At 29.6% G+C, this 13,421-nt stretch overlaps 1 protein-coding gene and 1 long non-coding RNA gene across 3 annotated transcripts; one reads left to right on the top strand and one right to left on the bottom strand.

Annotated features, from left to right (window-relative positions):
• Window positions 1–295: 295 nt before the first annotated feature.
• On the top strand, window positions 296–9,251 carry LOC145740737 (mitochondria-eating protein-like). Of its 2 annotated transcripts, XM_082558568.1 has the most exons (14): window positions 296–384; window positions 522–646; window positions 1,694–1,915; window positions 2,062–2,180; window positions 2,946–3,041; window positions 3,296–3,430; window positions 3,666–3,761; window positions 5,370–5,505; window positions 6,156–6,380; window positions 6,727–6,902; window positions 7,042–7,162; window positions 7,475–7,546; window positions 7,748–7,795; window positions 8,166–9,251. In XM_082558568.1, the coding sequence occupies exons 2-13, from the start codon at window positions 560–562 to the stop codon at window positions 7,793–7,795; spliced, it is 1,533 nt and encodes a 510-aa protein (XP_082414694.1). In that variant the 5' UTR covers window positions 296–384; window positions 522–559; the 3' UTR covers window positions 8,166–9,251. The 2 variants fall into 2 exon arrangements, with proteins under 2 accessions (XP_082414694.1, XP_082414695.1); XM_082558569.1 differs by lacking the exons at window positions 7,475–7,546; window positions 7,748–7,795 and having other exon boundaries at window positions 298–384; window positions 8,166–9,247.
• A 245-nt stretch (window positions 9,252–9,496) lies between these two features.
• Window positions 9,497–10,547, bottom strand: LOC145740738 (uncharacterized). Its single transcript, XR_014280908.1, has 3 exons — window positions 10,393–10,547; window positions 9,957–10,058; window positions 9,497–9,799 (listed from the first exon to the last, which is right to left on the bottom strand). It is a non-coding gene; the product is annotated as an uncharacterized LOC145740738 (long non-coding RNA).
• Between the last annotated feature and the right edge of the window lie 2,874 nt (window positions 10,548–13,421).

The raw sequence follows: 13,421 nt of genomic DNA, 5'->3' as shown, positions 1-13,421 counted from the left end.
TAAATATTGCTTACAAACTCCAATACTAAACACGCGCATTCTGAACATTATGTTACAACACCAATGAAATTTAGCGAAGCGTACTGCGTTCTGCGCATGCGTAGCGTCCCAGGTTTCAGTGAATGCGTAGTAGCAGAAAAGTAAACAAATTTCCCGGTTTCGTAATCGTCGTTGTTTGCCTTTATTAAGGACCACGACATGTAATTTAATAGGGTGCATTTTTCTCGTTTTATAGAAATGGTTCTGGTTTTAACAGGAATGTAATTGTATATTATTGGGGAGGTCTAGTCTGCTAGTTTTGGTGTTTAATTTATTTAAATTTTTGTTTAGGTGTTTTTGATGTAACTTATTGTTTGTTGAACAATAGCATTGAAAACAGACAGGGCAAGTATGCTTTTTTTATATCGTGTCTATTAATGTTTTAAAAACCTGCACCTACAGTTTTAAGACTGTCAGACAAAGTCATAATATTTTTAAATAAGTAATTTGCAAATTTGTTTTATTTTTTTGAATAAAAACAGGTAAATTTTAGGAATTGGTGTAACACTTACAAGCAAAGATGTCTGACACGATAAGAAGGTTGGCAAATGGAAAATCATTTTCTGCTTTGCAAGATAAACTTGAATCTCTTAAAGAAAATTATGCGGTAATTGCATTAAATTAAAAAATTATAAGGCAGTTTACTAAAACAAGATTGCCTTTAAATAATTTAAAACAGCCTAAAATAACAAACCAAAAAATTAACAAAATTGCAACACATAATTAAGTACTTTTATATAATGTTTTTTTACCTAAACCATAATTTAAACAGTTTTGTAATAAATTAAAAATGATTTTATTGTTCTATATGAACAAATAATTATATAGAAATTTGTTTAATCTTTAGTTTGTGTGTATTGTGTGAATTTTTCTCTTTATTTTGAATTGTTTTTTAATCATAATTAGTGGTGCTAATAAATTTTGTTTTGGAGAATTAAATATTCTATGGATCATAATGGTGATGACATCATGAAGCCAATGCACTGCGTCATATTATTCCAATTTCTACGTCATGTATTCATCCATGTTTGCTATTACAGTCCTAAGTACACAAAGTTAGCGTCTCTAGCTGTGTTATCAATCATTTTTCCATTTTATTTTTATTAGTCATCATTTTTATTCTGATTTTAAAGCCCTGGCTTTTCGAAATGTTTTTAGAAAGTGTTCTACTATTGTTTGTTTTTCATTTAGAAATCCTTTGGCTACTTTTTTGTTTGCCCAGCATTATTGAATAATAAATAGCCTACTACATTTTGCTGTCCTGTTACTTTTTGATTTGTTGCTAGGCATATGACTGTTGCTAAGATTTTGTATGGCAAAACTCCATGTCCATTGTGCTTATTATTTTGTTGAAGTGCTGTACAAATAATGTTACCAAACAATAAGAATGCCTGGGTTTTAAATTGAATTTTTGTTGTTACAAAGTGCTTTTTAAATATACTTTCTCTAACTATCTTTACAAATATTTAACTTATGTATAATTTACACAACGGTTTCAACTTAAATAAAATATAAAAATATTGATATATAAATTTGGGACTATTTATATTAAAATAAATGCTGACCATTTTTATAAACTAGTATAAAAATGCCTCTATATATCAAAAAAAATATTTAAATTATTTTTTTTTAATTTTATGTTTTAAATTCACAGATTAACAATTGTGATACAAATTTGGGACGAATATGCGAGTTAATCGAACTAACCTCAAAGATTCAAAACCAGTTGTTTACTGCAATGAGTCTAACTGCCTCTGAGGGGGGTACTTATGGAGGGGTGGACACCCTAAAAAGTCGACTTTTACCCTGGCTTGGGGCTGGGTTTATTGCAGCTGGTAGCTCAGTGTCACCCGACACTAGTTTGTCTTTAATTAAGGTAAAAATGGGGTTACAATTTTAAAAGCACAATTTTTAGGCTGTTATATTGTAGGCTAAATAAGTATTGTTAGTCCATTATTGGAAGCACATAAAATGCAAAATAGTGAATTTTGTTTTATGTTGATAAAAATGTTTTTTTCAAAGGAATCTGTTGACAAGGACCGGAAAATATCTGAGCTTAAATCCCAGCACAACGAAGATTTACTCAAACTTGAAACGGAACTATCTGAAACGAAAGGGGAACTAGACCTAGCAAAAGACGAGTAAGAATTGTTTTCAAAAAACAACATATTCATTAAGATCATGTTTAAAGATAAGGTTACAGTTATTTTTACATCATGTTTTTTTGTTTTGTAAATGTGTGTTTTATGTCTCTTGTATAAAGTTTCATATTTTTTTGTCATTTAATATTTTGAACATTTTGGTTTCTTGTAAAAAATGGCCTAGATTTTTTTTATCATCTATAGTAAACAAATCCTAAAAAAAAGTTACTTCTTAATATTAAAGCCCAATTTATAAATGAAAAAGCATCTAATTTATAAAAATGCACTAAATTAGTTTTTTTTTTGTATATTGTTTTTTGTAGGGTATTTTTAAGTGAAAGTAATATAACACAACTTAAAAAAAACATTAATTTGCAATAGTTTAACTTTGGACTAAATTTCTAAAAAGGCATTTAAAAAAAACAATTATCAAGTATCACAATTGCGAAATATTATTTCCACAATAAGAATAACTATATTGAACAAAAACAGCTTAAGAAAACACATTGGCAAAAATTACTATTACGGACCAATGTAACAATAGACCCGGGCCATACGTTTCCGCGTCGCTCTTCAAATATCATTGAAATTAAAAATCGTGATCCCTGAAGGACGCGCTTTCTTGTACACAGAAATAATTTGTTCACCTTTAACTCTTTGATTCGGTAACCGGAGAGCAATATTCCATTGTCCCGTGCTTTTTCTTAGCTTGGGGGACGATATGTTGTAGCGTCGTATTAGCTGAAGTTTTTATTCTCGTTTTAGACTGAACGACAGCCACGCTGAGCTAGAAAAGACGAAAGTTGAATCAGGAGGTACTATGTTAGCATCGGAAGAAGAAATTATCTTGCTAAGGGCAGAGTAAGTTTAACATTAAAATATATATATAAAGAGCCTTTACAGTCTATTTGCAAACCTAAGCATATAGATACAGAGGGAGAACGCTTAAAATCGTGCAATTTGCAATGATTAACGCTTATTATACCGTTGGTATTAAGTACTAGAGCAACTTCGTCATTTTTTGGGAAAAAAACATTTTTTTAAATACAAAATCACTTTTTGTTTTACTGTAGTAGCACTACAGTAACTTAAACTAATTGTCCAAATTGTTTTAGTTTAAGACTGGCGAAGGAAGAGGCTTCCAGATATAAATCTCAGTTACTGTTGGTCGGAGATTATGAACGACAAATCGACCGACTTCGGGATGAGATCAGTTTGCTTCGCGGCGAACGCGATTTGACAGAAAGCAGGTAATTTATGATGTCATAATGTCGTTTTTATGACGTCATTCATCATAATACCTTTGTTAATCTATAGAACGAATTTTGATAAAAAATATCAAATTTTCGAATAATTTAGTGAAATTTAAAACTTAATTTTAATTTGTTCAATATTATATCAACCTAATAGAATTTTTAATTTTTCCACTTATTAAACACCCACTCTAGTTTAATTCTGCACTAACCACTCCATCATTAATATTAGACTTCGTCGTAGTAGAGGACGAAGTACTAGCCCGCCACCACGACGTAGCACAAGTCCAGCACGGCGTAGCTGCAGCCCTATACGCTGCAAATCATCGTACGTAAATATTACTACGTTTTTTTAGTATTTATTACTACGTTTTTTTAGTATTTACGCGGTTAAGATTCGCGTTTTTTTAGTATTTATTTTTGAAGTATTTGCTTTAGCCACCGCTTTTAATGTGGTCAAAACCCGCGCTAATTAAACACGTGCTCAAACAATTGATTTATTCGCATTATAAAACTGTGTAAATGTTACTTATATTTACACCCATGTTTTGTATGTATTAATTTAATTTAAAACTTTGTTAAATTGGGATTATATTTGTATTGCCGATTTCGGCACCGTCGGTTTTAGTTAACTTTAATTCGTCAAGGGCGCTCAAGAACGCGTCGAACAATAGGTTATTGTGATCGAACAATGGCTTAAAGGATTTCCTTGTTTAAATGAAATAGCGACACCGGTTTGTTTTAAATTGAATTGTTTCACGTAATTACTCGGTAAGAGCTATTATAGTAGCCGGCAAATACCGACAAAGTAATTCGTCACAATTACTAAATATTTCAAGTGCTTTAACTAAGCGTTTATTCCATTTAAACCACATATAAAATTAACCTTTTTTAAATATGGGGTTTTTTATATAGCTATATAATATCAGACTTTTTGGCATGTTTTTATAAGCCAAATTCTTTATTAAAGGCACTTGATATTTATGAATAGCGTTTAAATAGGCAAGAACAGACTTGTATGCCTATTTTTGTCAAAACTTAATAATTTATATTTAATAAATAAACATAAATCTGTGGTATTATTAACTATATAAAATTTTTTTGAATTAAGAAAACACTATAAATAACAATTAAGTTGCTAATTATTGACATATTAATTAATTTATTAAATATTTTTTCATTTCTTTTATAACTTATGCTTGAGGTTTTAATAGTATTTCTTTTTAACAATAGAAATAGCTTTATGGTAATTTTTAAGCGTTTTTGTAATAATTTCAATAATATTTACTTTTGAATAATACTAATACAACAAAAACCTCTTTACTTTACGTTGGTATACCAATAGTTAAGTCGCATTAAATAAAATAAATTCGATATAAATTAAATTTTAAAAACTTCGCAAAAAAAAAAAATTTTAAATATTTTTAGATATATAATTAAACTGTAGACGCTATTGTTAATTATATACCATATAAGGTTTAATATTACAATGCTATTTAAATTCTTCACAATAAATAAGCGTGGTCCAGTATTCAATACCAAGCGATAACAATTATTTAAACCAGCTTTAAATAGTTAGCAATTTAACAAACGCTTTTAACCTAATCCAGGTATTGTTTAAAGCGATTTAAACTATGTAACCGTTAGTGGTTTTAATTACACTCACTAACAACACACTTAGGTATTAGATATATCGTGTAGGTTGGTTTAATTGTTTTTGATATATTTTTTCAAAAATTTTATAAGTTTTTTTGGCATTCCTATCTGTTAGTAATTTAACACTTTTAAAAATGATTTAATTTTAAAGTAAATATTTTTTTTTTAATTTTTCACAATTTGTAATTTTTAGTAAGAACTTAAACTGTTTGTATCTAAAAAATACCTTAAAAATATTGAAAAACTAATTTTTTTAACTTACCAATATTGTTGTCTACAGATTGAGTGATTACGAGCGCCCACTACCGCCACCACCATGTTCACCAACTCATGCTGAGCTTACAAACTCGATTCGTCATTCCAGGCTTGTTGCGAGGTTCAATGATCTTTATGCAGTTGATAGACTAGATATGCAGGTGACTATAAATACGTAAAAATGTTGTATGTATTATTATAAATATATTTGCCCGATAATTAAACTGTTGATTAAGTATTGGCTTAGCAGGAGCTTACCGTTTATAGCGCCTTACTCAAAGTCGTTACAGCATGATAACAGTGGTAACCAAACCCCGGATTTCAAGTAGTAAAGTCAAGTGTCTGGCCACGGCGTTTCTGCATGAGAGCACTGAAATCGAACCCAAGACCCTCATGTACTAAAGTCAAGTGTTTTGACCACGGCGCTACAGTATTAGAGCAGTGGGGATTAAACCCAAAACCCTATGTACTATAGTCAAGTGTTCTAACCACGGCGATACAGAATGAGAGCACTGGAAATCAAACCCAAGACCCTCATGTACTAAAATCAAGTGTTTTGACCACGGCGCTGCAGTATTAGAGCAGTGGGGATTAAACCCAAAACCCTATGTACTATAGTCAAGTGTTCTAACAACGGCGCTACAGCATGAAAACACTGAAGATCGAACCCAAGACCTAGTGTAGTAAAGTCAAATGTTCTGACTCCGCTGCCGGTTGATACTTGCCCGTACTTAATAATTTAGCACGTACATATCTACATAACATATTAATATATAAACACTTGTATCATTAACTCACTCGTAATTTCCAGGATCGCCTCCGTAGGTTTGTAGATGATGATGAAATGGTGAAACGAATAATTTTCATCGCTGTCTGTGAGTCGTTCCACGTGGCCAAGATGGCGTACAGATCGTTCCGTCTAAGAGCAAGAAGACTTCTTTCTCCCATCCATGGAGGACCTGGAAGTCTGGAGGAAGCAGTGACTGACTACATCGTCCGTAACTTGGATCTCTATGACGTAGACAGAAGCGTCGATGTGAGTATGACGTAAAAAAAAAATGTGATGTCATAAAAATTTAATAAAAAAAGTGACGTCATAAAATTCTAATAAAAAATGTGACGTTATAAAAATCCAATAAAATAGGTAACGTCATAAAAATTTAATAAAAATTGTGACGTCATAAAAATCTAACAAAAATGTGACGTCATAAAAATCTAATAAAAAGTGTGACGTTAAAAAATCCAATTAAAATTAAAAATAGACTTTTTTTCCAAATATAAACTAAACCAATTTAAAAAATGTAAATAAATATTGTAACTTTATTATTTATTATTCAATTTGTAAATTTTTTAATGAATTTTTTTTTATTTACCGATTTTAGGATGTTATTCGGGCTATGAACGTGAACCCGAAGATCAGTTTCCCGCCAGAATGTGAGTTTGTACTTGTGAGCCCATTTATCCGCGAGGTCTGCCGAGTTGCTTACTCCATGCAAGCACTTGAACCACCGCTTGATATTCCGCTTGCGACTGATGGAGAACTCATGAGCGAGACCAAGTGAGATCATAAAAAAATTTTTTTTTTTAATTTAAAATTTTTTTTTTTTTAACATTTTTTTTTATTTTTTTGTTAAACAATTTTTTAATTTTTTTAACTTTTTTCTTTTTTTATTTTATTTAAATTTTTTTATTACCAGGTATCGCCGTAGTTACGATAGTGAGTTCACAGCTCCTCTAGTGGCGTACCACGTGTGGCCAGCACTGACTGAAGATGGCGTTGTTCTCATTAAAGGGGAGGCAACAACACGCCGTGGTGCTGTAAGTAAAATTCAAAAAAATCTGATTTTTTGAGCAAAATAAATTTCAAATTTAAATTCACGATTGTTTGGTTATTAACATTTGATTTTAACGTCTCGGTTTTTGGTAGAAAATGATTGGCATATTGGTATATGGAATAATTAAGTCATTTTTACAAGCACTTATATGTATAAGAGTCAAGACCTTCGGCATATACCTACAAATATAACTTAAAAAACTAAGCTAATTCATCCCAGCAATTCTGAAAAAAATTAAGTAAATAAGCTACAACGGCCATATGTATACTTTTAATTACTCACGTGATATTGGCAGTTGTCTTCTCCGCGAAGAAGTCGCTCTCCAAGTCCTCTAAGATCTTCATCCCGACTCTCTAGAAGCAGTCTGGTAAAATAAAAATAAATTCATTTTTCGAAAAAATTTACAACTAAAACATTTTTTTTATTAAAAACGTTTCAAAACATATACGTCATTACTTAAAAAAATCTCAAATTATAACACTTATATTACTTACACATTAATTAATAATTAACACTAAACAATAATGATTTGAACTAACATTTTAAATATTTGGTATACGATAAACAGAGCCCGAGACGAAGTCGTAGTCCATCTCCAAGATCTCGTCGATATTAAGTAAGTCAACCTAGAATACAAGTGGTACCAATATTTTATGTGAAAAAAATAATTTATAATTTTTGAATGTTTTTGGGAATAAAAAATTTTTGAAAAGGGATTTCAAATAACATTTTTTTACCCATTTATTTAATTTAAATAATCTTTACTAATATTTGTGAGTTTTTAGTTTAATAATTTTTTAATAAATTGTAATCTAATAATAAAAATTAAAAATCAAAAATTTTTTAAATTAAAATTTTACTAATACAAAAACAATCAAAATAAATTAGAAAAAAATTAACAAAAAACGGTTTTTAAAGTCTAAAAAAAATTACAAACTAACAACAATAAAAATCAAATTTATAAAAAATTTTTTTTTCATTTACAGACTTACTCACCACGATGCAGAGGAAGAACTAGACCAAAATATTATTAAAAAAAGAAATTTTTACCGCGTTTCTTCATAACTAATTTTAAATTTCTCGTAGTATTTTAAATGGCTGGCATTTTTGAGCAATTTAATTTAGCATTAAACATTATTCCAAATTGTATTAATTTAACTTTTCCCGCATAATTTAATATAAAACACATAAAATATCAGATTCCAAAAAAATCTGGTACAAAAAAATTTAGAGTAATTATTTTTTTAGATGTTTATTTTTTTTTTTATTTTTCGGGCGATTGTTGTCCTGCCTTTTTCTTTTTTTAAAGTATTCCTCATACGCGTATGACGTCACAGACACTTAATTGTTACATCACCACCTAGTGTTTAGAATGCGCGTACGAATTATAACTAGCTTATCACAAACCGTTTTAAAGTAGTCGAAAATATGCGAAAATATTTTCATTTTTGCTGTTTTTTTTTCAGCATAGCGTTTAGGGCAGGGAAAATAGTAATACCCTGTCTAATGCATTGTGTAATTGAATACATTTCGCGTATAAAAAAAATCCAGTAACATTTTATTTTTAAAGTACAAAATTTTTAATTTTTTTAATAATTTTTTTGGTCACTGATTTTTTTACCCACTCCATCATTGCACATTTAATCCGTCCTTAAATGAAGTCACATTTTAATATTTTGGCCTTTTTTTATAAACACAATTTAAAAATATTAGCTACACAAAAATTTTGTAAAAATTAAAAGCACTTAGTGCAATAAATTCGCCAGAAAAGATTTATTTAAAAAAAATTTGTATTTTTATTTTTCTATACGATTTAAATTTGTACTAAATTTTTATATATTTTAATAATTTCTACGCCAAATTTTTCACTGTATTTTTCATTTGAAAATTTTTTGATTGCCTTTTTTGTGTGATTTTTTGTACATAGAACCCCCTTGTATATTAGTTTTCAAGTATTTTAATTGTTTTTGTTTATTTTAATTATTCACCGGCCTACAGAAAAAAAAATAATTTTCTTGTATATTACAAATTATAATAAATAAAATAATACTTAGTAGTTTGTAGGGTGTTTATACATAGTTGTTATCTATTCACAAATAAAAATTAATTTTTAAAATGTTTGTTTTTTATACAAAATAATTAGGCTGGTCACGTGAGACTAATGGGACGTAACAACGTTAATAGGTCACGTGACAAATCTCCATTTTTTATCAATTTTTTTAACTGTAGGAATTTAGTTTTTAATTTTTGTTTGCTATTTTACTTAATTTTTGCAGTAGAATTTATTCATAGACCGAAGAATATATTCAACTCTTCATAAATTTACAGTCAATTTTATTACATTTTTTGCATCATATTTTACAATGGATATTTTCCGAATATACAAGTAGAAAGCCAAGCAAGCGAGGCTACATTCTTATTTCCGTCAGTGGACAGTAGAGAGTCAAAAAAAGAAATTTTTTTAAAAATATTCATGCTTTACAATTGACTGATAAATACTGCAAATTATGTATGCAAAAAAATTTGAATAATATAGATACACACTAAATTTAAACGGGTCCGTAAATTGGTAAAAATAAGAAATGACCCTTCTACTTTGCGGCCTTTTCTTCGTCAATAACTGAAAAAAAAATAAATAAATAAAAGTTGGAAGATAAAAAAAGACATTTAAAAAGGCAGGAAAAAAAATAATTATCGGCTATTCTAAGCTAACATTTAAAGATGCTATATCAAAATTTAGGATCCTATACAAAATGGAAAAACTTTGATTTTTTTACCTTCTTTACTTGGCAATGAGTTTTCAACTTTAGTTTCAACATTACTGAGACAAGCTTTGTCAAACTTGGTAACTTGGTCAAACATCTTTTCTTGCGTATAGCCTAAAAAAACATTCAGTTTGCTAAATTAAATTTTAAAACTAAACCCACGCTTATTTTTAAAGTGTAGGCAGAGATCTGCTGCTAAATTTTTTTAAAAAATCCATGATGTAATAAAGGTAAAACAATATCGTATTCAAGCTAAGCTCGAATATTTTTAAGTAAACGAAGTTGCAAACTATACAATATTTTTTAAAATTAAATGTTTTTTGTTAAAATTTAAACATGTACTAACTGACAAAGGCGCAAATTTTAACCAAGTATAATATATATTTTATATATGCCAAAATTCGCAGTAAAATAAGCTTACAAATTGTTTTAAATTTAGCATTTTTACCTATCTTTCCCGCGTCCTTTTCCTGTGTAGTTTGTGCTTTAAGATTATTTTTGTCAAAGTTCGCGATTCCGGAAAGGTCCATTTTAGCCTCAGACATCTTCTTTTCAACAAAACAAATGTTTAAACAAATAGAAAAAATGTAAATTCAACTATACGTGCCTATATCATAAAAATATAAAAAAAGGTTAATACTGTTATACTGCAAAATATATTTAACCACTTTCAATTTTTAACTACAATGCTTAGCGCTAGCTTCAAGACTAAAAATTTGAGAAGTCGATTAATTATATCTTTAGGCTAACCAATAATTACTGCGTAATTTTACCACAGTTTTGCTCTTCGAAATTGCAATTAAAAGTATTCAAGCGACATTCTTTAACGACCAGGCATGTAATTTTAAGGCCATGTACAGCTGTACTTTTACCTTTGTATTAACTAAACTAAATTAAATCGAATTTCAAGTCAATTGTACAAAGCAGTACATATCTCGGCTATATACTTTGCGAACTGACGTAACAAATACTGTCTAATGTTGGACCTATCTAATAAATATAAAGAATAAATGTAAAATTGTATTTTATACTGAATTGTTGCGAGAAGGCTACAAATGCCTACGTAGATATGCTACATCCTGTTTCAAAACAGTCAATTTACTTAATTTAGGTAAACCATTCGGTTGCTTTTTTATTTCAACCCATAAAGCAACTGCACATTTTTGCACACAAAGCGCTTTTAAAGCAATACACAACCGCATCAGCTTATTAAAAGCAGTGCTGCTGTCCTAAATCTATACAGTACTAACATTAGTTTCCGTTTAAATGCAATGGCAGGGAATTTTACCCGTTTAAAACGTTGGTGTACTCATACTGAGTAATATCCGGGATTGTGAAACGTCATTATACTGCAGAATATAAGCCAATAGAAGTGACACTAAAACGAAGCGAATTTTCTAATGCAGTTCTGTTAAATTGCAACTATCATATTTTGACCTTACTTGTTTTTTAGATGACATTTTAATGTCATGATACACAAAATAACATTATAATATGTAATAAATAAAGAACAGGGATTTTTTGCAAGTTTTTGATTTAAATACCATTTTGTTTAACGACGTATTATTTTCTAAACTTATCATTAATTAAAAAAAAGTATTTTTTAATTCCTGGTAAAAATGAATCAAAAATTATTTGTATCAATTTGCCACGCGTTCATATCATTAGCATTTTACATTAATTAGTTTTCACGTTAAAATAATTTAATTAATTACCGTTTGACAGTCATTTTACTATAGCCAAATTTATAATACCCAAAAACGACTCTTTCCAATACCTAATTTTTTTAAATAGCGATACATTTTAAACAACCCGTTCTCTGTATTGATTAGTGCGGTCATTTTCAAGTGTATTTATACTCCTATTTGAAACTACATTAGTTTATTTGATTTAAAACAGTAGACCAGCTGGCATACGGACTAAACCCTATTACTTAAATGACATATGTATTGTGCAAACAGTATTAATATTTAATTCTGCAATCAGTGGATATTTTAAGCTGTAAAAGGCTTATTCAAAAGGTTACTAATTAGAAAACAAAATGTACCTGCGACCAAACAACTGAGCAATTTTTCGTAAACAAATAAATTTTATTTTGTCAGACAGACAAGTCGCTCCTTTAAATAAAACCACATTTATGACGTCATAGAAACTACGAGCACCACTCCCAAAATGGCAAAACTTTTTTTTCTTGTTTTTTAAGTTAAAATAACAACTTCCTAACAAACGTGCGCCCTTTTTACTCCAAATTATGGTTAGTTACCTAATGAAAAACGATATTTTGTTTAAAATAGCAAAATCCTGCTTAAACCCCACGCAGTATTTGTTAGATAAATATAATTCCAAGCTATAACAATATAACCAGCGGAAACCTCAAAATAAAAAGCAATTGTCATCTTATATTACCAGGATATTAGAACGAAATGTGAAGCCGCTATTAAAAGCAATTTTGACCGCAAGCAATTTAAATCATTGAATTTAATTGGCTTAAAATAGGCTTTACAATTACACATATAACTAGCTTTGCAAAATAATAATGTTATACCTAATTCAAGCTACAGAACATACGCTTACAATAGGCATGTTTTAAACTCCCATTATTTTGCAGGGAAAGCAATACAACTTCTGAAAAACTAACGTATTACGTCATTGAGCGCAGTAAGCTATTGCGCAATGACACAACTGGCGTTCGTCACGTGTCAGTTTAGCTAGAAAACATGTGTAAAAACCAGAAACTGTAAAATCCGACTGTTTACTATTCTATGTAAATGTAGATACCATTTGAGCTTGTGTTTAGAACTCATATTAAATCGAGTTTACTTCCTTATCGTGCCACTAACGAGTTTTCAAACCATTGGGCGTTTCCTCAAAACGTATTGCGGTGTCACGTGCTGCAGTGAATTTCGTACAAAAATATCGTCACTAAAATTTTGACGTTGTAGAATTATGTTTTTACAATTTTTCAGGCAATTTTAACCGTTCTTTTCGAACATAAATGGATTAAAATAAACCACAACTCTAAGAGTCAACAAGCTGACAAGTCAAATGCGTCAGCGTCAATGGCCTAAAAAGCTAAAATTCGATATAAACTGAATGTTTTAATACCAAAAAGCAAGTAAAGTGTAAAACAAACGATTTAGGTATTTCGTAAAATGTTGTACACGCAAATATAAACGAAGCTTTATAATATTGCCAACTAATGTAATGTTACACAGACGCAAAAGGGCTGAAACTAAAAACCACATTTTTTGACTCTGCCAACTATTTTAACTAACCAACAAAAACTTAAACTGAAGTCTAGCCAGACCTTGTAATAAGTCACGTCAGAAAAATTTACCAAGACGAGGAAAAATGATGAAAAGAGCACAGCTTCTACCGGGAAATAAACGCTTCTTGCCTTAGCCTAGCCAGCACCGCACATTCATTTCAATAGAGCATGCTTTAAAACATACAAATCACTAAAGCGCGCAAACACAC

Source organism: Corella eumyota, chromosome 1, assembly GCF_963082875.1.
Source record: "Corella eumyota chromosome 1, kaCorEumy4.1, whole genome shotgun sequence".
NCBI lineage: Eukaryota > Metazoa > Chordata > Ascidiacea > Phlebobranchia > Corellidae > Corella > Corella eumyota.
Note: the sequence above shows the minus strand (reverse complement) of the source record. Positions and strands in the feature narration are given on the sequence as shown.

Bases quoted from the DNA above. Each gene is read 5' to 3' on its own strand.
- LOC145740737 (XM_082558568.1), top strand. From the start codon at position 560: ATGTCTGACACGATAAGAAGGTTGGCAAATGGAAAATCATTTTCTGCT. The intron at 3,431-3,665 runs GTAATTTATGAT...CATTAATATTAG, and splicing joins CGCGATTTGACAGAAAGCAG to ACTTCGTCGTAGTAGAGGAC. The intron at 7,163-7,474 runs GTAAGTAAAATT...TGATATTGGCAG, and splicing joins CAACAACACGCCGTGGTGCT to TTGTCTTCTCCGCGAAGAAG.